Source organism: Dictyostelium discoideum, assembly GCF_000004695.1.
Source record: "Dictyostelium discoideum AX4 chromosome 1 chromosome, whole genome shotgun sequence".
Classification (NCBI taxonomy): domain Eukaryota; phylum Evosea; class Eumycetozoa; order Dictyosteliales; family Dictyosteliaceae; genus Dictyostelium; species Dictyostelium discoideum.
This window is the reverse complement of record NC_007087.3, coordinates 2,627,920-2,650,419: the sequence shown is the minus strand read 5'-3', so window position 1 is coordinate 2,650,419 and position 22,500 is coordinate 2,627,920. Positions and strand designations below refer to the sequence as shown.

At 23.0% G+C, this 22,500-nt stretch overlaps 10 protein-coding genes across 10 annotated transcripts in view; 3 read left to right on the top strand and 7 right to left on the bottom strand.

Annotated features, from left to right (window-relative positions):
* The window catches only part of DDB_G0269380 (P-type ATPase), a gene marked incomplete at both ends in the record, with an annotated part of 5,004 nt that extends 298 nt beyond the window's left edge, over positions 1-4,706 (top strand). The window contains 2 exons of the mRNA XM_640828.1: positions 783-1,417; positions 1,515-4,706. Of these exons, the coding sequence (XP_645920.1) occupies positions 783-1,417; positions 1,515-4,706 (3,827 nt within the window). The remainder of the gene's footprint in view (positions 1-782; positions 1,418-1,514) is intronic.
* Positions 4,707-4,905: 199 nt separating this feature from the next.
* rad1 (checkpoint clamp complex protein) lies at positions 4,906-6,331 on the bottom strand (the record flags this gene model as incomplete). The annotated part of the gene is made up of 2 exons (XM_640827.1): positions 4,906-5,832; positions 5,909-6,331. 2 exons carry the CDS (start codon positions 6,329-6,331, stop codon positions 4,906-4,908), a joined length of 1,350 nt encoding a protein of 449 aa, XP_645919.1.
* Positions 6,332-6,991: 660 nt separating this feature from the next.
* Positions 6,992-7,843, top strand: DDB_G0269376 (hypothetical protein; the record flags this gene model as incomplete). The annotated part of the gene is made up of 1 exon (XM_640826.1): positions 6,992-7,843. The coding sequence occupies one exon, from the start codon at positions 6,992-6,994 to the stop codon at positions 7,841-7,843; it is 852 nt and encodes a 283-aa protein (XP_645918.1).
* A 928-nt stretch (positions 7,844-8,771) lies between these two features.
* On the bottom strand, positions 8,772-10,397 carry ifdA (DEAD/DEAH box helicase domain-containing protein; the record flags this gene model as incomplete). The annotated part of the gene is made up of 3 exons (XM_640825.1): positions 8,772-9,629; positions 9,797-10,115; positions 10,387-10,397. The coding sequence occupies 3 exons, from the start codon at positions 10,395-10,397 to the stop codon at positions 8,772-8,774; spliced, it is 1,188 nt and encodes a 395-aa protein (XP_645917.1).
* Positions 10,398-11,731: 1,334 nt separating this feature from the next.
* Positions 11,732-13,618, bottom strand: DDB_G0270496 (TRAUB family protein; the record flags this gene model as incomplete). The annotated part of the gene is made up of 3 exons (XM_640824.2): positions 11,732-12,607; positions 12,763-13,195; positions 13,356-13,618. The coding sequence occupies 3 exons, from the start codon at positions 13,616-13,618 to the stop codon at positions 11,732-11,734; spliced, it is 1,572 nt and encodes a 523-aa protein (XP_645916.2).
* Positions 13,619-14,378: 760 nt separating this feature from the next.
* On the top strand, positions 14,379-16,900 carry DDB_G0269374 (hypothetical protein; the record flags this gene model as incomplete). Its single annotated transcript, XM_640823.1, has 3 exons — positions 14,379-15,914; positions 16,016-16,337; positions 16,428-16,900. 3 exons carry the CDS (start codon positions 14,379-14,381, stop codon positions 16,898-16,900), a joined length of 2,331 nt encoding a protein of 776 aa, XP_645915.1.
* Positions 16,901-17,431: 531 nt separating this feature from the next.
* Positions 17,432-18,159, bottom strand: DDB_G0269372 (hypothetical protein; the record flags this gene model as incomplete). The annotated part of the gene is made up of 2 exons (XM_640822.1): positions 17,432-17,613; positions 17,859-18,159. The coding sequence occupies 2 exons, from the start codon at positions 18,157-18,159 to the stop codon at positions 17,432-17,434; spliced, it is 483 nt and encodes a 160-aa protein (XP_645914.1).
* Positions 18,160-18,623: 464 nt separating this feature from the next.
* DDB_G0269370 (NUDIX hydrolase family protein) lies at positions 18,624-19,608 on the bottom strand (the record flags this gene model as incomplete). Its single annotated transcript, XM_640821.1, has 5 exons — positions 18,624-18,769; positions 18,843-18,918; positions 19,011-19,061; positions 19,175-19,283; positions 19,388-19,608. The coding sequence occupies 5 exons, from the start codon at positions 19,606-19,608 to the stop codon at positions 18,624-18,626; spliced, it is 603 nt and encodes a 200-aa protein (XP_645913.1).
* A 466-nt stretch (positions 19,609-20,074) lies between these two features.
* On the bottom strand, positions 20,075-20,932 carry DDB_G0269368 (hypothetical protein; the record flags this gene model as incomplete). The annotated part of the gene is made up of 2 exons (XM_640820.1): positions 20,075-20,549; positions 20,709-20,932. 2 exons carry the CDS (start codon positions 20,930-20,932, stop codon positions 20,075-20,077), a joined length of 699 nt encoding a protein of 232 aa, XP_645912.1.
* A 994-nt stretch (positions 20,933-21,926) lies between these two features.
* The window catches only part of rab7A (Rab GTPase), a gene marked incomplete at both ends in the record, with an annotated part of 1,246 nt that continues 672 nt past the window's right edge, over positions 21,927-22,500 (bottom strand). Inside the window, one exon of the mRNA XM_640819.2 lies at positions 21,927-22,345. Within this exon, the coding sequence (XP_645911.1) occupies positions 21,927-22,345 (419 nt within the window). The remainder of the gene's footprint in view (positions 22,346-22,500) is intronic.

Genomic DNA, 22,500 nt, shown 5'->3' with positions numbered 1-22,500 from the left:
TATTAAAAAATAATAAAGGATAAAAATAATAAAAAATAATAAAAAATAATAAAAATAAAATAAAAAAATAAAATAAAAAATAAAATAAAAAATAAAAAAATAAAAAATTAAAAAAAAAGTTGGTTAGAAAAAAAAAAAAATCAATTTTTCAAAAAAAACCCTTTTCAAAATTTTATTTTGATATTTTTTTATTTTAAAAGGTTATTATAAACAAATCAAAAAGAGCAAATAAAACCATCGTATATATAATTGTAATATTTTTATAAATTTATTCTATCATTATTATTTTAAAATTTTCGTATAATAAAAAAAAAAAAAAATATAAAAATAAAAATAAAAAAAAAAAAAAAATAATAATAATAACAATAATAATAAATATTGTCATAACCTATTATATAAAGACATACCTTATTGTCATACAAACAACAACGATAAGTTTGTTGGTAAATTTTTTATTTTTTTTTTTTTAAAAATTAAAAAATAAATAATTTTTTATTTTTATTTTTTTTTATTTTTTTTACCCACTCACATAGACACACACACACTTTCACGCAAATTCTCGCTTACCTCAGACTAAATACATAATTAAATTTATTTAATTAAACACACATACAATAAATTTTTTTTTTTTTTTTTTTTTTTCTTTTTTTCAATTTTGTTTTTTTTTTATTTGTAATATATACCACATATTATTATTTTTTTCATAAAAAAAAAAAAAAAAAAAAAACTATAATATAATAACATTTTTTTTTTTTTTTAAAAAACAAATTTATAATTAAAAGAATCTAATTTAGGTTGGATTTTAGATAGTGGTAAAAAGAGTCCTACAATGGAAAATCAACAATATACAGATATACCATTGGTAGACTCAGCCGCACCAAGTGGTAGTAGTAGTAGTGGCGCTGGTGGTAGTAACTCAAAGCCATCATTACAAACCATATCACCATTACATAAAAGTAATAATAGTAGTAATAATAATATAGGGGAGGATCAATATTCTCCACCATCAAGTTTAAGCAGAGCACCATCATCAACCATATCAAGTGGTGCAGCAAGAAAGTCAACGAAATCATCATCATTACGTTCAAATAAACCCAAAAAGAAGCCAAAGGCATTGAAAAAAGTTAAAAAGAAGAAATATATAGGTAGTAGTAGAAACATTTTCATAAATCAACCAGAAAGAAATATACCATTCAAATTTATTCATAATAAAATCTCCACAACAAAATATACACCATGGTCATTCATACCAAAGAATTTATACGAACAATTTAGAAGAGCTGCAAATTTCTATTTTCTTGTAATTGCAGTCATTCAATTAATTCCAGGTATCTCACCAGTTAATGCTTATACAACTTGGATACCTTTAATTTTTGTATTAGCTGTAACTGCAGTTAAAGAAGGTATTGAAGATATTGTAAGTGTTTTTTTTTTTTTATAATTTATTTTTTAAAAAAATAAAATTAATAAATAATATTAATGTTTTTTTTTTTTTTTATTCTTATTTATTATAGAAAAGAAATTTATCAGATAAAACAGTTAATAATTTAGATTGTAGAATTTTAAGAAATGGTAAATTTGAAATTGTACCATGGAAACAAGTAAAAGTTGGAGATATTTGTCAAGTTAATAAGGGTGAAAGATTCCCAGCAGATTTAGTAGTTTTAAATTCCTCTGAACAACATGGTGTTTGTTATATTGAAACTAGTAATTTAGATGGTGAAACCAATTTGAAACAACGTCAAGCCATTCCACAAACATTTGAAATTTTAAGATCCGAAGAGGATTTAGCGCATTTCAGAGGTAATATAGAATGTGAACATCCAAACAATGTCATTTACGTTTACAATGGTGCAATTCAAATGACCGACGATAGCCAAAAGCATCCATTGAATAATACACAAACATTGTTAAGAGGTTGTGTCCTTAGAAATACGGAATGGATTTATGGTGCAGTGGTTTACACTGGTGAGGATACCAAATTGATGCAAAATTCAACCGATGCTCCATCGAAAAGAAGTACTTTGGAAAAGTTGGTCAATAGAGCACTCATCAATCTTTTCATTATTATGTTTGTGGTTTGTGTAGTTGGTATGATTGTTAGTGTCATTCTCACCAGCACCAATATCGATAAACAATGGTATTTGGATTTCGAACAAAAAGATGTACGTAAAGCAGTTCTCAATCTCTTTTCATTTATGATTGCTTTCGCAGTTATGATTCCAATTTCTTTGTATGTCTCTTTGGAGTTGGTAAAGGTTGCTCAAGCCGTTTATGTGGGTTGGGATGTGAAAATGTATGATCCTGAAACAAATACACCAGCACGTACTCGTACAAGTAATCTCAGTGAAGAGTTGGGTCAAATCGAATACATTTTCTCTGATAAAACTGGTACACTCACTAGAAATCAAATGGATTTCTTGAAATGTTCTGTTGGTAAAATGGTCTATGGTAATGTCGAAAGAGAAGATGATGCCTCCTCAAATAAACCATATGGTATCGCAATGGAGGGTATAGTTGGTGCCGATCCAAAGTTTGGCTTTAAGGATCGTCGTATAATCACTCACTTGGATGAGGATAAAAATTCCGAACAATCTTTCCTCATCAATGAATTCCTCACTTTGTTGGCTGTTTGTCATTCCGTCGTACCTGATCGTCCAAATAAAGATGACTCTGAAATCATTTATGAAGCTTCTTCACCCGATGAGGCTGCCTTGGTTTCCGCTGCAAAGAATTTGGGTTATGCTTTCTATAATCGTGATCCAACCGGTTGTCTTGTAAATATTCGTGGAAAGATTGAAAGATTCGAAGTTTTAAACGTTTTAGAATTTAATAGTGATCGTAAGAGAATGTCTGTCATTTGTCGTAATCCACAAGGTCGTATCATACTCTATTGTAAAGGTGCTGATACCACCGTACTTCCATTACTTAGAAAGGATCAAGAGGAACTTTATTCAATCACACTAGAGTTTCTTCAAGATTTTGCTGCAGATGGTCTTAGAACTTTATGTCTTGCCTACACTTACCTCGAGGAGGAAGATTATCAACAATGGAATGAACTCTACAAAGAAGCTGCAATCTCCATTCAAGATCGTGATATGAAAGTTGACAAAGTTAGTGAATTGATTGAACGTAATCTCAGTCTGATTGGTTCAACCGCTATTGAAGATAAACTTCAAGAGGGTGTACCACAAGCAATTGCAAATCTCATTAAAGCAAACATTAAAATTTGGGTACTCACTGGTGATAAACAAGAAACTGCCATCAACATTGGTTTCTCATGTCATCTTTTAACATCGGATATGAGGATTATCATTTTGAATGGTAGTAATCAAGAGGATGTACACAATCAAATTCAAGGTGCTATCGATGCTTACTTTAGTGATGATGCCGAAAATCATCAAAACTCTGGCTTTGCATTGGTTGTCGAAGGTTCATGTCTAAACTTTGCCTTGGAAGGCGAATTGAAATCGGTTTTCCTTGAATTGGCTGCCAATTGTAAATCTGTTATTTGTTGTCGTACCACTCCACTTCAAAAAGCTCAAGTTGTTAAAATGGTTCGTGATACATTACGTGCCGTTACATTGGCAATTGGTGATGGTGCAAACGATGTTTCTATGATTCAAGCAGCTCACATTGGTATTGGTATTAGTGGTCATGAGGGTATGCAAGCAGTTATGGCATCCGATTATTCGATTGCACAATTTAGTTTCCTCTATCGTTTATTGGTTGTACATGGTCGTTGGGATTACAAGAGAAATAGTAAACTTATGTTATATTGTTTCTACAAGAATATGGTGTTTGCAATGACACAATTTTGGTTTGGTATTTACAATTCCTTCTCTGCTCAAACAATGTTTGATTCTTGGTCCATTTCAATTTTCAATGTAGTTTTCACTGGTCTTCCAATTATTGTTTGTGCTATCTTTGATCAAGATGTCTCTGCTGAATCATCACAAAAATATCCTCAACTATATGCAAGTGGTCAAAAAGATAGTGAATTCAATTTACGTGTACTTTGGGTTTGGATCGTTGAAGCTTGGATTCATTCAGTGGTTATTTTCTTTGGTGTTTATGGTCTCTACAGTCATGGTAGTACTTTATTGGAATCTGGTGACACTTTGGACCTTTGGGCAATGGGTCAAAATATTTTCATTCTCGTGGTTATAACCGTAAACTTTAAGTTGGCATTTGAAACTCGTTATTGGACTTGGATTACTCATTTCTCAATTTGGGCTTCCATTTTAATTTGGTTCGCTTGGGTAGCAGTTTTAGCTGCAATTCCAGGTATTGGTTCAACTTCAAGTGGTGATATCTATTATGTTGCCTATAAAATATTTGCAAGTCCATCATTCTGGTTATCAATAGCTGTGCTACCAACCATTTGTTTGGCACCCGACGTCATTTACAAATACATCCAAAGAGATGTTAAACCTTACAACTATCAAATCGTTCAAGAAATCGAGAAAATCTATGGTAAACCATCCGATATTATGAGTAAAGAAAACTTGGCTAAATTTTCAAAGACCAATGATATCGAAGAAATGGGTGTTGAATCTCCACAACAACAAGAAAAAAGAAAAAAGAAGAGAATTAAATTCTTAACTTGGATGAAATCAATAAGACATGATAAAGTTAATACTGGTTTCGCTTTTTCACATGCTAATCAAAATAAATCAAATAAAAAAGGTAATTCTTTTAAATAAAGAATTATAAAAAAAAAAAAATAATAATTAAAAATATTTTTGATTAAAAAAAAAAAAAATTAAAATCTTTAAAAAAAAAAAATAAAAAAATATTGTATATATACTTATTTATTTACTCGAATTTTTAATTATTTTTTTTTTTTTTTATTTTTTTTTTTCAAAAAAAAAGTCCTATTTACAATTTTTTATTAACATTTAATTAATATTGCATATCTTCCATACGAACATCATTACTTGTATTTACATTATTATTATTATTATTATTATTATTAATATTATTATTACTATCAGTATTATTGTTATTATTATTACTTTGGTTTTGATTATTTAAATTATTACTTTGATTATAATAATTTTCATCTAAATTATTTGAAGATGCTAAAATAAAGAATTCAACTAAATGTTGTTGTGGGCCAGTCGTAATAATATGGTGAAATGATAAAAGACCACCTTGAGTAAGACTTATACGAGTTTTCTTTGAAAGAGAGAGTGCTTTAATACATGGCTTTATAAGAGATAATGGGAAAGAGTATTCAATTGGTATTTGAAGGTCATGATATTCAAATGTATCATCAGCCGATTTCTTTTTACAATAGTCCATTCTGAATGAACCCATTTGACCATTGGTTGATAATCTAAAGAAAGGTGCTTCGGGTGTTAATAAAATATTTAAAGAGTTTGAAGTATAATCCAGTTCTCCAAAAGCCTCTAAAAGGTTCTCTGATTCCATAAATAATTTATTTGATACAGGTGTAAGTAAATCAAACTCTAAAATTTCATCTGCATCCATTGTTTTAATTGAACAATGTGTTTCAACACCACCACCAATTTCCTCTAATAATAAAATAAAGGGTGAACCATACCCTTTATATAAGAATTGAACAGATGTAAAACTTGAATTACCAAAAATTGTTAAACAATCTAATAACATTGATAAATTAATTTTGAATAATAATGTTTGCTGTTGTTGTTGCTGATCTGCTGTTGAAGCACCTTGTTGAGGAGATGCATTAAAATTATATTCTTTAAAAAATGTATTTTTAAAACCTGCTAAACCTTGGAAATGTTTTCCTTCTTCAACAATAAATGTTAATGCATTCTCTGCAATTTTACAAATTGCAAATTGCTATTAATAATAATAATAAATGTGTTAATAAAAGTAAATAGAATTTTTTGTTTTTATTGTGCTATTCTGAACTTACATTTTGAATATCTTTTTTTTTACTCTTTTCAGGGTCAACTTTGTATATAGCACTCAATACTTGTGATATTTCAAATGCATTTTCTGATTTGGCTGAAAATGCTATACCATCCAATGTAGCAGTATTGGATGGTGTTGGTCCAACATTACCATCATTTGTGGATGGAGAAAATCTTGAATTGGAGGCTTGTGGTGGTTGTTGTGGTTGTTGTTGCTGTTGTTGTGGTTGTTGTTGCTGTTGCTGTTGTTGTTGTTGTTGTGGTGGTTGTGTTTGTGGTTGTTGTTGTGGTTGTTGTTGTTGTTGTTGTTGTTGTTGTTGTTGTTGTGGTGGTTGTTGTTGTTGTTGTTGTTGTTGTTGTTGTGGTTGTGGTTGTTGTTGTTGTTGTTGTTGTGGTGGTGGTTGTGATTGTGATGAAGAACCCATTTTAATTTTTATTTATTTATTAATTGTAAACTGTAGTTTAAATAAAAAATGAAACAAAAAAAAAAAATTTAATTAAAAAAAAAAAAATGAAATTTTTTTGATTTTTTTTTTTCTAAGAAATATTGAGTTTTTTTAAAAATAAAGTATTCCTTTAAAGTAAAAAAAAAAAATAAAAAGGAAACTTTTAAAAAAAAAAAAAAGAAAATTAAACTATTTTCCAAGTTTAAAAAAAAATTATGGGTTAATTAAAAAATAATATTATAAAATTAAAAAAACAAAAATGTATTATTTAATTTTGTAATAATGATTTTATATATTTTAGAATTTAAATGTGAATTTAAGTAATTTGGTATTATAATTTTTTTTTTTTTTTTTTTTATATTTTTTTTATTTCTTTTTTTTATATAAATATTTTTTTGTTTTTTTTTAAAAAAATATAAAAAATTATTCCATTTGGTAAAAAAAGGCCAATTAATATTAAAATTTTAATTTAAATTAATAAAAAAGAAAAAAAAGGTAAAAGTAATCAATTAAAAAAAAGATTAAAAAAGTTTTTTTATTTTTAAATTTTTTTTTTTTTGTTTTTTTTTATTTTTTTTTATTTTTTTTTTCATATGAAAAAACGATATCATTACTTTATTGTATTTATTTATTTATTAGATGATTAGATTATTACGATTAAATAGATTTCCAATTTTAAAACAACTTCAAATTGAAGAAGCTTTATATAGAACACCAAATTCAGGTAATTGGATAATTATAAATAATGGTACACCAGAACCAATAGTAATTGTTGGAGCCACAGGCAAAGCTGATAAATTGGTGAATTTAGATGAAGTCGAATCTAGAGGTATTCAAACAATGAAACGTTTTTCTGGTGGTGGTACAGTAGTTGCTGATGAAAACACATTATTTACTTCAATTTTATTCGAATTTGAAACATTAAAACAATTATTTCCAACCATGTCATCAACAACAACAACAACAACAACAGAAACTACCACCACAAGTATTAATGTTGGTAATATTTATCCAAAAGATATAATGAATTGGTCAGCAAATTCATTTTATAAACATGTTTTTCAAGAACAATTAGATTTTAGATTACAAGAGAACGATTATGCATTTGGTAAACAAAAATTTGGAGGTAATGCACAATCATTTTCAAAACATAAATTTTTACATCATACCTCATTTCTATATGATTTTAAAGATGATCATATGATGGCTTGTTTGAAACAGCCTGATAAAATACCTGAATATCGTCAAAATAGAGACCACCTTTCATTCCTCTGTAAATTAAAAGATAGATATCAATCCAAAGATCATATAATTAATAACCTTTTAAAAACTATAAATAATTTACCAACATCACCATCAATAAAGGAAGTAACTTTAGAAGAAGCTGAACAATTCTTATTAAATCCTCACCCAAAATCAAATCAACTTTTTGATTATAATTTAAAAAATTGGAAAGATATTATTAATGAATATAATCCAATCAAAAATTAAATATTTTTTAATAATAAAAAAAATATATATAATAAAATTAAAATATTAAAGAAAAAAAAAAAAAAGGTTTGAAATTTATTATTTGCACCCATCCAAGTGCAAAAAAAAAAAAAAATATCCCTTGACCCAACCTATCAAAAAGAATAATATACTTTTAAATACATACCAATATAAATCAGCAATTAAAACTAGTTTATGATAGATTATATTATATTATTATTTTTTTTTTTTTTTTTTTTAAATTGACACTTCTTAAAAAAATCAAAAGATTACACTAATTTTCAATTCTTTTTCAAAAGAATCCAAAGGATTATGATAACCAATCCAATAAATTAACTATTATACCAAAATCTATAAACGAAAAATAATAATAATATTTCCAAAAAAAAAAAAAAAAAAAAAAAAAAAAAAAAAAAAAAAATTTGATTCTTAAATGAATGTATTAATAATAAATTGTAATCAAATTATTCTAATAAAGGGTATAAACCTTTTGGAAATGGATGAACAACTAAAGATTTAAAGATGCTATTTAGAATTTTTAAACATAAACAAAATGGTTAAAGATATTACTTTTATACTTTTAATAATTGGAAAATTAAAATTATTCAAAATAAATAATCATTGAAATTGCAAAATAAAGAAAAAAAATGGAAATAGAATAAAACCCTCTAGTATTTTTTTTTTTTTTTTTTTTTTTTTTTTTATTAATAATAACAAAGGATATTTTTTTTTTTTAAATTTTTTTTTTTTTTTTTTTTTATTAAACGAGGTGTAAAAGAGTTGAAGTTTTTGTTGTTTTTATAATGAGCGGATGAAATATGTTGTTGTGGTGTGAGTATTGGATAGGGAGGGGGGCGGTCGATTTATAAACCCTATGGCCCTCACCAAATGGGGACCAACTGAACTATAAACCATTTTTGGAACTCGTTTAGAGGAAACTTCCAATGTCTTGTGGCATTTCGGCAATGTAGGTATTGTAATGACGAGATAATTCATCGATTTGACCTCTTTCAGCGTCAGTGATAAAGTTGATGGCAACACCCTTACGACCGAAACGACCTGAACGACCGATACGATGAATGTAATTTTCAATGTTGGTTGGTAAATCAAAGTTGATAACGAGTGATACTTGTTGGACATCAATACCACGAGCTAAGAGATCGGTGGTGATGAGGACACGAGTAGCACCAGAACGGAAAGCTTGTAAGATACCATCACGATCCTTTTGGTCACCGTGAGTTGATGAGACGGTGAATTTTTGTTCGGTCATTTTGCTTGTTAACCAATCGACCTTTCTACGGGTGTTACAGAAAATAACGGATTGAGTGATAGAGAGGGTTTCGTAGAGATCGGTTAAAACTTCAAATTTACCTTGTTCAACACCAACGTTGACGTAGAATTGTCTAATACCTTCAAGGGTTAATTCATCCTTTTTGACGAGGATACTGACTGGGTTTTGCATGAATTTGCTTGTGATACCTAAAGTTTCATCAGTCATGGTGGCAGAGAATAAACCAACTTGGATGGTCTTTGGTAAGAATCTGAAAATTTCATAGATTTGATCCTTGAAACCACGTGATAACATTTCATCAGCTTCATCAAGACAGAAAATTCTAATGGTGTCACGATTAATGATACCACGTGATAACATTTCAAAGACACGACCTGGGGTACCGACAACTACGTGTACACCACTTTGGAGGGCTTGAATATCATCAGTAATCTTAGTACCACCAATACATGCGTATGATTTAATGTGTAAATATTCACCTAAAGCTAAAACAACCTATAATTTTTATTATTATTATTATTATTATTATTATTATTATTATTATTATTATTATTATTATTATTTCAAATTAATCATAATTCACCAATTGATTTTCTATTAGTTATCTGTTTCGTTGTTATCATCGTCATCTGTATTTGTCATCTTGGTTATTTAATATTTACCTTTTGAATTTGTTGAGCAAGTTCACGAGTTGGGGCAATGATGAGAGCTTGACATTTGAGGACTGAAATATCAATTCTAGATAAGATACCAACGGTGAAGGTAGCAGTTTTACCAGTACCAGATTGAGCTTGGGCAATAATATCAAAACCTTTTGAGAGTGGAATGATAGCTCTTTGTTGGATGGCTGATGGCTTTTCAAAACCATAGGAGTAGATACCTCTTAAGAGATCCTTTGGGAGCTCCATATTGTCGAATGAATCGACAATTTTGTCGTAGGTACTTTCGAACTCATTTTTCATGAGTTGGTCATCTTTATTACTATTTTATTAAATATAAAAAAAAAAAAAAAAAAACTTGATTAGTATTTTGAGTTCTATTTTTATTTCTTTTTTTCTTTTTTTTTTTTTTTCCTCTTTTTTTTTTTATCTCCCCCTCTCAGATAAAAAAAAAAAAAAAAAAAAAAGAAGCTTATTTTATTTATTCCTGTTATAACTTTTTTTTTTTTTGCTTTTTTTTTTTTTTTTTATGGAGGAAAAAATATAAAGAGGATGCCAAAAAAAAAAAACTAGTTTTTTCATATTCTATTTACCTTGCGGACATGTTTTATTTCTTTCGTTTGTGATTTAAATTTTAATAATAATAAAAAAAAAATTAAAAATTAATAATTTATTTTTTTTTAGTTTGTCGTATGTGAGAAAAAAATAATAAATTTAAAATTAAATTTAAATTAATTTTTATTTTTTTTTTTGTGAAAAAAAAAAAAAAAAAAAAAAAAAACGAATGCACAACACAAATGTATCTATTTTTATATGTGTAAAAAAGAATGAGGTTTGGGGTTTTTTTTTTTTTTTTATTTTTTTTTTTTTTATTTTTTTATTTTATTTTTTTTATTTTTTTAGTTCAGTTGATATTACTAATTGAATTGATTGTTGAAATTATATCAAAGTCCCTCCAACAAAATGTGAAAAGTATAAGAAACTAAATTTTCCTTTCTTTTTAATAATTTGGTTTTAATTTAAAATTTTTTTTTTTTTTTTTTTTTTTTTTTTTTTTTTTTTGAAGTTTTATTTTATTATTTGGTATTGTGTGTTAAGAAAAAAAAAAAAAGAAAAAAAAAAAAAAGAAAAAAAGAAAATAAGAATAAACAAATAAAAGATAAAAAAGGTGAAAATAAACTTCTATTTATAAATTTTTTTTTTTTTTTCTATTTGAAAACACACAATACAAAGGCCATTTGTTTTACTCTTTTTTTATTTTAATTTTCTATTTTTGTGCGTCTAAAAAGTACATATAAGACAAAAAAAAATTATAAAAAACAATAATAAAGTAAACAATAATAAAAAAAAAAAAAAAAAATGATAAAAAAAAAAAAAATTATATGTATAAAATTAACGTACACTTTTGTCTGAAGAAGTCGGTCTTGAAAATAAAAAAAAAAAAAAAAAAAAAACTTCGGCATTTTTTTTTTTTTTTTTTTTTTTTTTTTTTTTTTTTTGAATTTTTACTTTTTTTTTTTAAAAATTTTTTTTTTTTTTTTAAATTTTTTCTTTAATTATTTTTTTAAAAAAGTTTTTTTTTTTTTTTTTTTTTTTTTTTTGGAAAAAAATTTATTGAATCAATCGAGATATAAAAAATAAAAATAAAACAAAATAAAAACACTAATTTTTGTTTAAGCAATTTATTTTTATTGTCAAAGGACACAAAATTTTGAGAAATTTTTTTTTTTTTTTTTTTTTTTTTTCCCAATCCTTTTTTTTTTTTTTTTTTTTTTTTTTTTTTTTTTTCTTTTTATTTATTTGATACATCCTAAAAAAAAAAAAAAACAATTAAAAAATCAAAAATCAAAAAAAAAATTAAATAAGCAATTGATTTTTTTTTTTTATTATTTTATTTTATTTTTATTTATTTTATTTTTTTTTATTTTAATTAAATCTCTAATTTAAATTAATATTAACATTTCCTAAACCACCAAATAAATTTTGATAAAGTTGATCAATATTCCAATCAGGGATTGGTAATGATTGTGGTGTCATAAAATTTTCAAGTTTTGGGAAAACTTCATAACGAAGGATTCTACCCTTTGATGCTTTTTGATTAACCTTCTTCTTCTTTTTCTTTTTTAAATTTCTCATTTCAATCCAATATTGTGAACCAACTTCATTCTCTTCACTATTATTAGCCTCTAAATCTTTTAATAAAGTTTGATAGAAATCTGTATCATCGAAAATCTCATCATCATATTCATCTTTTTCTTCTTCATTTTGGTCAATACTATTTGCACTTGATAGTTGTTGTTGCTTCTCGCCTATAATTCTATATGTAGTTCTCTTTAATTTTGTTCTTTTTTGTAATCTTTCAAAATCATTTAATGTATTTTGAATTTGTGATAAAATTGATTGATTAAGTGATTTCAAATTATTTCCACCTTTACCACCACTATTGATTGAAGAAGTAACGCTAATTCTATTATTCCATTTTGTAATTGTTTGATTATGAAATTGATCTAATCTTTGATTTTGTTCTTCAATGGTATTCCAAATCTCTGATAAACTTTGATCTGGTCTAATTCTTTTCTTTGATTGTTGTTGTTTTGGAATTTCATCATTTAAATCAATCAATTCAGATTGAAGATTATATAATTCTGATATTAATAAACATGATGCTGTTTTAGTTTCTTTAAATTTCTTTTGTAATGATTCATCATTTAATTCTAAAAATTCTTTATATATTTTTGGTTTTGGTAATTTATTTGCACAATTTATAGTTTTTTGTAATAAAATTCTAGTTGTTAAAAATTCATTATATAATGCCTAAAATAATAATAATAATAATAATAATAATAATAATAATAATAATAATAATAATAATAATAATAATAATAATAATAATAATAATTAAATTGAGTCAATTAAATAATTCAATAAATAAATAAATGAATAAATAAATAAAATAATATATTATTTACAGTTTGATTCTTTGTATTTTGAGCTTTTTCCATTTCATCAGCTTCATTTGTGTGACCAACTAATTTTGGTTGTTTTTCTTCTTCCTTTTCTTGTTTTTGTAATTTTTTAAATAACATATCAGCTCTATCAATATTTGATGATACTACAACATTTTCATCATCATCATCATCTTCATCATCATCTTCTTTGTCATCATCATCATCATCATCATCTTGTTTATCTTGAAAATCAAAAGCATCATCTAAATCCTCACTGTTGTCATCATCACCATCATCATCATCTTGTTTATCACCACCAAAAATATCATATTCATTATCTTGATCAAGTTCATCATCTTCTTCCATATCATTATCTTTTCTTGATGATTTTTTACCTGAATATTTACCAGATGTGAATTCTGTTGGAATATCACCCTTTAATCTTGTACCTCGACTATAATAATAATAATAATAATAATAATAATAATAATAATAATAATAATAATAATAATAATAATAATAATAATAATAATAATAATAATAATAATAATAGTAATAAATAATTAGCTAATTATAATTTTTATAAAAAAAAAAAGGGAAAAATATGTACATACTTATCATCTTCAATTTCACCAAAATTTTCATCAGATTTCGATACTTTTGCTGAATCACCAAAATAATCCATGGATTCTGGATCAATTGATTTCTTTATATTCTCTGAACTATGTAAAATTTCATTGATTTCATCAGATAATAATTTATTATTGACTGCTTTTTTAACAGTTTTTGATTCTTCACCATTATTTGTAGTTTTTTTAGTTGCTTTCTTTGTTACATGTGTAGAAACATTTGATTTTATATTTTTACTAACTGCCATATTTATTATTTATTATTTATTATTTATTAATAATAAAATAATAATAATAAATTTTTTTTTTTTTTTTCAATTGAGAGATGATAATAAATAAAAAATTAAAAATAAAAATAAATTAAAAAAAAAAAATGACAAAACGAAAACTTTTTTAAAAAGCTCGTTTTTTTTCTGTGAGTAAATAAATTTTATTTATTTTTAATTTTTTTTTTTTTTTTTTTTTTTTTTTTTTTTTTTTTTTTTTTTTTTTTCTATTATTATTTTGATTAAACTAAAACTATTACTAAAAATATATCTTGATTTCATTATATATTCCAAAAAAAAAAAAAAAAAGGAATATTGTTTAAACTAAAAATAATTTTAATTTTTTATTATTAAATTTTTTTTTTTTTTTTAATTAATGTTTTTTTTTGATTAGGATATTTTTTTTTTTTTTTTTTTTAATTAATGTTTTTTTTTTTTTTTTTTTAAAAATTATTATTTTATTTTATAATTAACTAAATAAGATCTCAAAATTCCTATAATAGTATTTTTTTTTTATTTATTTTAATAAGATTATTTTTTTTTATTTTTTTTTATTTTTATTTTTTATTAAAAAAATGGTTTTTTTTTTTTCGGGTTTTTGGTCTCATAGGGGGTGAGAGAAAATTTTTTTTTTTTTTCTTTTTTTACATTTTTTTTTTATTTTTAATTTCTCACATTTAGAGATATATATATTTTTATTTTTTTACATAAAAAAATATTTATATATTATTATTATTATAAAATGTCAGATGAATTACTACAACAACTTCAACCATTATTATTGGTTGAAGAACTTGCCAAACATAGAATTCAATCAGAAATAAAACAAAAACAATTATTATCGGAGCAATCATCTGCAATTACAATTGATGGTTTCATGAAAGAAGAACATGACTATTATAGTAAAAAATCAAAAGAGTTAAAATTATTATGTTCAAATTTTATTGCAAAACAAAATAGATTAATTTTACAAGGTATAAGTTTAAAAAATCAAATGAAAGAATATGAAGAGAAACAACAACAGCAACAACAACAACAACAACAATTAGACAAAAATGAAAATAATAATAATAATAATAGTAAATTAATTGATTCAGATTTTCCAACTGAATTTATATTTGAACAACAGTCACAACATATTACACAAGTTTGTGCATTACTTATTCAAGAGATAACTCAAACCATTACAATTATAAAAACATTATGGGATTCAATAATTCAATTAGTCACTGGATTCGAATTTGTTATTACACATTCATTACAATTGAAATTATTAGATTTACATAACCTTTCAAAACATTTATCAATTTTATTGAAAGAATTGGACCGATTTTCAATTGGATTCTCAACAACATCTCCAAAAGATTTCAATTCATCTTTAGATCTTATCGATGGTAATTCTAGTGCAGTATTGGTATTTGCTAGACAACCATTCCCTGGTATGCTTAAAAGACATAAACAAATGCAACCTGATGAATTAATAATTGAAATGCTCACAACTTCAAACTTTCCATACACTTATTCAAAATTAAAAGTACATTCTTCTGCTCAAACTATCAATAGTATTGGTCAAAATAGTACAATTATACCAATTACAAATAATATTATAAATACTTCTTTATCACCGAACCATTCAAATGAAAATGATAATAATAATATAAATAATAATAATAATATAAATAGTAATATAAATAATAATGTAAATAATATAAATAATAATATAAATAATAATATAAACAATAATAATAATAATAATAATATAGGTAATTTAAATAGTATCGATAATAGTAATAATATAAATAATAATATAAACAATAATAATAATAATAATAATAATAATAATAATAATAATAATAATAGTAATAATAATAATAATAATAATAATAATAATAATAATAATAATAATAGTAATAGTAATAGTAATAATAATAACAATAATAATAATATACAGAATGGAAATAATGAAAATGATAATAATAATAATGGAAATACATCACCATTAAGTTTAAGTAATAATGAAAAATCAGATTTATTTGAACATCATACATTTGATTTATTCCCAATTGAGAATAATAAATATAGCGGTAAGACAGCATTAAAATGTGTAAAAGCAACAACACAATTTTCTTCATTGAAATTTTCAATTTGCTTAATTCATAAAATCACCAAAGAACAATTTACAATTGAAACAAATTACTCTGAGAGATTCATAGTATTTGCAAATGATTCCCAATGGGTTGATCATTTTTGTCAATTATTAAAAGATGAAATATTTTTAGTAAGTTTTGTCAATTATTAAAAAAAAAAAAAAAAAAAAAAAAAAAAAAAAAATAATAATTATAAACTAATCTATTATTTTTTTTTTAAAAAAATAAATAGTATAAAGACACTGTACCATTATTAATATCAAACAATCAAGAAAATAACAGCAACACTCATAGTTTACATTCATTATCATTAGAGGATGCTGATAAGCTTCAACAACAGCAACAACAACAACAACAAGAGCAAGAACAACAAAAACAAAAACAAGAAAAACAAGAAAAACAACCATATTTATTTAATCAAGTTACTCATCATCGTGTTATTAAAACACTTCAAAAATTCTTTCCAATTTGTTTAAATATTAGAAAAAATTTAGTTCAACAATATCAATTATTACCAAATGAACCTTTACAAAATTTATTAAATCAAATTGCTGGTAAATATTATCTTTTTTTTTTTTTCCCACTTTTTTTCCACTTTTACTAATATTAATTAATTTTAATAATAATAATAAAAAAAAAAAAAGAAAATAAAATTACAAATGAAGAATTTGATTCATTTATTTCAATTTTATCACCAGTTTTTAAAGTTATTAAATATCAAAAGAATGCAATGGATCTTTGGAATTTAGGAATGATATTTTTATTTATTACAAATGAAAAAGTAAAAGAGTTATTATTAACACCATCACCTACAAATGGTGGAGTAAATAATAATAATAATAATAATATAGCAGTAAGATTTTTAGTTCAATTTAGTCAAAATCATCCATTCTGTTGGGTAATTAAACATTTGGATGAGGAAAATGAAGTTAAAGAAATTTATGTCGATATGAAAACTGCTTTAGTTGGTGACAGAAATAATAAATCAATACTCAGTCATATTGAAAATAATTTGGATAAAAATTTAAAAGAAATTTGTCAATTTGACCAAAAATTAAATTTAATCCGTTTTTTACCAAAAACTGAAATTAGAAGTTCAATTTCTTTCTCTGGTTAAATTAATTTAATAAAAAAAAAAAAATAAAAAAAAACAAGTCAGGAAAAGAAAAAAAAAAAAAAAAAAAAAACAAATCAGGAAAAAAAAAAAAAAGAAAAAAAAAAAAGAAGAAACAGGTAAAATGAAAAGGATTAAAAAAAGACTACATTTAAATATTAAAAAAAAAAAAAATAAAAAATAAAAAAAAATTTTTAGTTTAAGTAACATTTTCTTTTTCCTTTTTTTTTTTTTTTTTTTTTCCCCAAGATTATTGTAAACATATAATTAGATATTTTTTTTTATTTTTTTTTAATTTTGTTTTTACAATTTTATATTTTTTTATTTGTTTTTTTTTTAGGTTTTTAGTTTTCTTTCTACGTTTATATTAAAAAAGTAGTATATGGTTCTTGATAACGTGATTTGTTTTTTTTTTTTTTTTTTTTCGTGATTTGATTCTTTTTTTCCTTTTACAATCTTATCGTGCGATTGTTTGTATTTAAAGTATATTATTATTATTAATTATTGTTATTATTATTACTATTGTTATTATTTCTAGTTTTGTGCATTTAATTCTTCCATTTTATTATGAATGACAAGTTTTGCTTTTCCTTGGGTGTCATATCTAGAATCAATAAGATTTTGTGATGAATTCATTTCAGTATTGATCATATCAGTAAGAATGGTAAGTGGAATTAAAAGAAGACCTGATCTAACACCAACTTTTAATGAATTGGCTAAAAATTAATTATTAATATTATTATTATTATTATTATTATTTTTATTATTATTATTATTATTATTATTATTATTATTATTATTATTATTATTATTATTATTATTATTATTATTATTATTATTATAAAAAAGTTTAAAAAGTTAATTAATAAAAATAAAAATAATAATAATAATAATAATAAAAAGTTGAAAACTTTAAGAGAGAAAGAGAGAAGAAACAAAAAAAACAAATAAAATTACTTACTGAAAGCACCTAAACAAAAAGCAGTTACAATTGAACCAGCAGTATTATTTAAATAATCTTCAGTACCACGAGCTTGTTCTAAAACGTGTTTGGTACCAGTATAAGCCATACATGCAATAATACCTGAACCAACTGCTTTACCATAGAAGCCTTTTGATGATTGAATGAACTTTTTTGGATCATCTACAAAAACACTGTGATTGAATGTCTTGTTGAATGCAACAACTGCTCCACCTACTGATCCAAAAACACCTGCATTGAATAACTTTTTACCAAATGATGGTTGATCTGAATGTGTCATTTTCGATATATATTGTGTGTGAAGGAATAAAAATGAATGAAAAAAAAAAAAATATAAAAAAAATAAAAAATAAAAAAAAAATAAAAAAAAATTGAAAAAAAAAAAAAAAAAAAAAAAAAATTTACAACCAAAATGTTTTTTGATTTTTAAACACACACAATGAAAAATCATAAAACGATCATAAATTAAATTATTTTTTACTTCATTTTATTTTATTTCAAAGTAAAAATAAATCCAATTTACTAAAATATTAAAAATAAAAATTTAGGTGTTTTTATCAATAAAAAAAAAAAAGGTGAAAATAATATTTTATTGACAATAAAAACATTTAAATTTGACACTTAAAAAAAAAAAATCAAAAAACAGAATGATTACATTCATTCTGTTGTTTTTTATATATATATATTTTTATTATTTTTATTTTTTATCATTTTTTATTTTTTTATTTTTTTTTTTGGTTATATCTAATCTACATTGAGATAAACGAAAGTATATCTACTAATGAGTGCAGGAATACTTGAAATTACAGCACCATATCTTTGAGAATTATTATAAATTTCATAAAGTGACACAGCAATTAAACTTAAATTATTTGAAACAGCAAATTTACCTATTTTTTTCATATTAATGATGATGTAAATTAGTAACCAAAACTTAAATATTGTTTTTTTTTTTTTACTTACATTTTTCAGGAAGGGTAACAACAAATAGTTTTTTACATTCTTTTGGTTTAGTTATATGAGAAGGAATATATGGAAACTATAAAAAAAATAATAAAAAAACGAAAATTAGATTTTCTTATTAATCTTAAATTTGGGGTTTAAAAAAAAAAAAAAGTAAATTATACATACAAGGGATGGTTCAAAATTTGGTCTCCACCATGTTGAAACATGATCACCAATCTTTAAAAATTAAATAAATTAAATAAATTAAATTAAATTAAATTAAATTAAAAAATATTAGTATAAAAATGATAGTAGTAAAAATTAAAAAATAATAAAATAAATTATCATACCTCCCAAGGTGCATCTGATACAGGAGTACCTGTTGGTGATAGTTTTTTTGTTAATTTTCTTATAAGTCCATCAATTTCATTTTCTCCTGGTTTAAGTTTACCTCCCGGTCTATATATATATATATATATGTTAACCATATATGGTTAGTATAATTATAAATTGAATTGAATTGAATTATTTATAGATTTTATTTTTTGTAAAAATATACATACAATTTAAAATAATTATTATCTTGTAAAAGTAATATATGAGGATGACCATGATCATGAATAATAATGATACCCTCTACTGCTTTTCTTAATCCTTCTTTTTCATAAGAATCTTTTAAACGTGCTAATTTTGATGTAAGTGATTGTTCTTTTTCTTTTTTCTCCTCTTTACCAAATGAATAACTGGTATTAAAATTATATAATGTTAGCGTTTTAATTGACATCTTCTTTAATTTTTATATTTTGTGTTATGGGAGAAGTGGAGGGGGGGTCTATGTTGATGTGGTGTGTTTTAATGTTTTTGGAAAAACAAAAACAATAAATGTTTTTGAAGTTTATTGTTCTCTAAAAATATAAAATGAAATTGAGTTTCATTTTTTTTTTTTTTTTTTTTTTTCGCAAAATTAAAAAAATAAAAAAAATAATTTAATCAAAAAAAAAAAAAAATAAAAATAAAAATAATATAATAAAAAATGGTTTTTTGATCTTTTGATTGCTTTTCCAAAAAAAAAAAAAAAAAAAAAAAATAAAAAAAAATAAATAAAAAAAATTAAAAAATTAAAAAATTAAAATTACTATAGTTTTTCCCTAATTTATTATATATTATATATTTACAATTGTACGATCTTGTTTTTATTTTTTTTATTTTTTTAATTTTTTTTATTTTTTTTTTTTTTTTTAAATTGATTATCAATCATCATGTTCATCCTGTTTATCTTGATGTGTTAAAATCTCCAATTCGATTGGTTGGTAGGGATTATTACTATTTCCAATACTGTTGATACTACTACTGCTACCACCACTACTATTTATACTATTACTAAAGATATTATTATTATTATTATTACTTCCACTATTTCCATTACTATTATTTTTTGGATTCATAATTGGTGATGAAGTATGAGGTGATGGTGGAATTGTGATTGGAGTTGAATCTAAATCTTTTCCTCTTTGTAATGGTATATCCATTAACTCTTTACGCATACATAAATATTCACCAATCATTGCCATTATAACCATACCAATCAATTGAATTGCCCACCAAACTACTGTCTTTGGGAATCCTGAAACAATCCAAACTATAATAAAATGTATAAATGTAACTGTAGCTGAATGATCTAAACATTTCTTTGATCGTTCCACTATATATTTTAAACAAAATGAACTAAATAATAATAATAATAATAATAATAATAATAATAATAATAATAATAATAATAATAATAATAATAATAATAATAATAATAATAATAATAATAATAATAATAATTGAATTAGTTTCTATAATTATATTTACGTGGTTATTGCTATTATTAATATTTACCCAAATAATGAATTAATTAAAAAAGCAGTCATAACAACTCTACCACTTTGAGAATGAGTATTGATTGATTGATATTCAAACATTTGTTCTAATGATAAGGATGATGAAAACATTGAATCTAACAGGTATAATATACCTGCTAATAATATATAATATAAACATTGTATTGATAAAATCTGTCCTATAATTAACTTGGGATCCCAAGCATTATATTTATAAAACATTTTTAATTTTTATTTTTGTTTGTGTATTTTTTTTTTTTTTTTTTTTTTTTTTTTTTTTTTTTTTTTTTTTTTCTTCTTTTGATTTTTTTTTTATACAATGAATTTATAAATTTAATTATTATTATATTTTATACATATATGATTTGTTGTAGTTAAATAAAAAATAAAAATAAAAATAAAAAAAAAAAATAAAAAATTAAAAAATTAAAAAATAAAAAAATAAAAAATTAAAAAATTAAAAAAAAATAAGAAAAAATAAATAAAAATATAATAATGTATGGAAAAAAAAAAAAAAAAATTCTTATAAAGACAAAAAATTCAAATGCTGACCTCAGTGACTAGGTTTTTTTTTTTTTTATTTTTTGTGATGAGGATTTAATTATTTTTATTTTACCATTTTTCTTTTCTTTGGAAAAAAATTGTGCAAGATAATTAAAATTATTAAAAATATTATTACAAAATCTCATCATTTTTACCCTGTTTTTTTTTTTTATTATTGATTGATTTTTTTATTTTATTTTGTGCTTTATTGGGCAATGGCAAAAAGGGTAAAATTTTTCACTTAAAAGGGTAATAATAATAAAAAAAAAAAAAAAAATTATTTATTTTATTAAATTTTTTTTTGTTTTAATATTTTTTATAATTTATATTATTTATTTCATAAAAAAAAGTATTAATCTTTGTATATTCTAAAAAAAAATATATATATATAATATATTATTTAATTATATATATATTTTTTATGATTATAACAATTCATAAAATCAAATAAAATGGGTAATAATTTTTTTAAATATTTTAATCTCTTTATTAAACATCATCATCATCATCATCACCATTATTATCATTTATTAAAAAGACTTTAATCTCTTTATTAAACATCATTATCATCATCACCATTATTATCATTTATTAAAAAGACTTTTGATTACAATTATTTTATTTTTTTTATTTTTTTTTTTATTATTATTATTTATTTTTATGAAATATTAATTTAACAACAACCTGATTTAGCTGGTTGTGGTTCTGGAATGACTTGAATATTAGTTGGAATTGGGAAAACTAAACCATCTTCTAATTTAATAGCATTTCTAGCAATGGTTTGGAAAGCTTGTTCAACATTGATGGCTTCTTTGGCAGAAGTTTCAAAGTATGGAATGTTACCTTTGCTTTGACACCATGATGCTGCTCTCTTTTGTGAAACAACACGTTGATTCTCTAAATCGATTTTGTTACCTAAAACGACGAATGGGAAATTATCTGGATCACGTGGACCAGCTTGAATTAAAAATTCATCTCTCCATGAATCAAGATTTTCAAATGTTTTGGCAACATTGACATCATAACATAATACACAACAATCAGCACCACGATAGAAAGCAACACCTAATGATTGGAAACGTTCTTGACCAGCTATAATTTTAAATAAAATTTTTTTTTTTTTAAAAAAAAATTAGTATAAATTATTTTAACAATAATTTTGGATAAAAAAAAAAAAAAAATCATATGCCACAACCCAAAGTTGCTTTTACCACTTTAAAAAAAAAAAAAAAATAAAAATAATATCT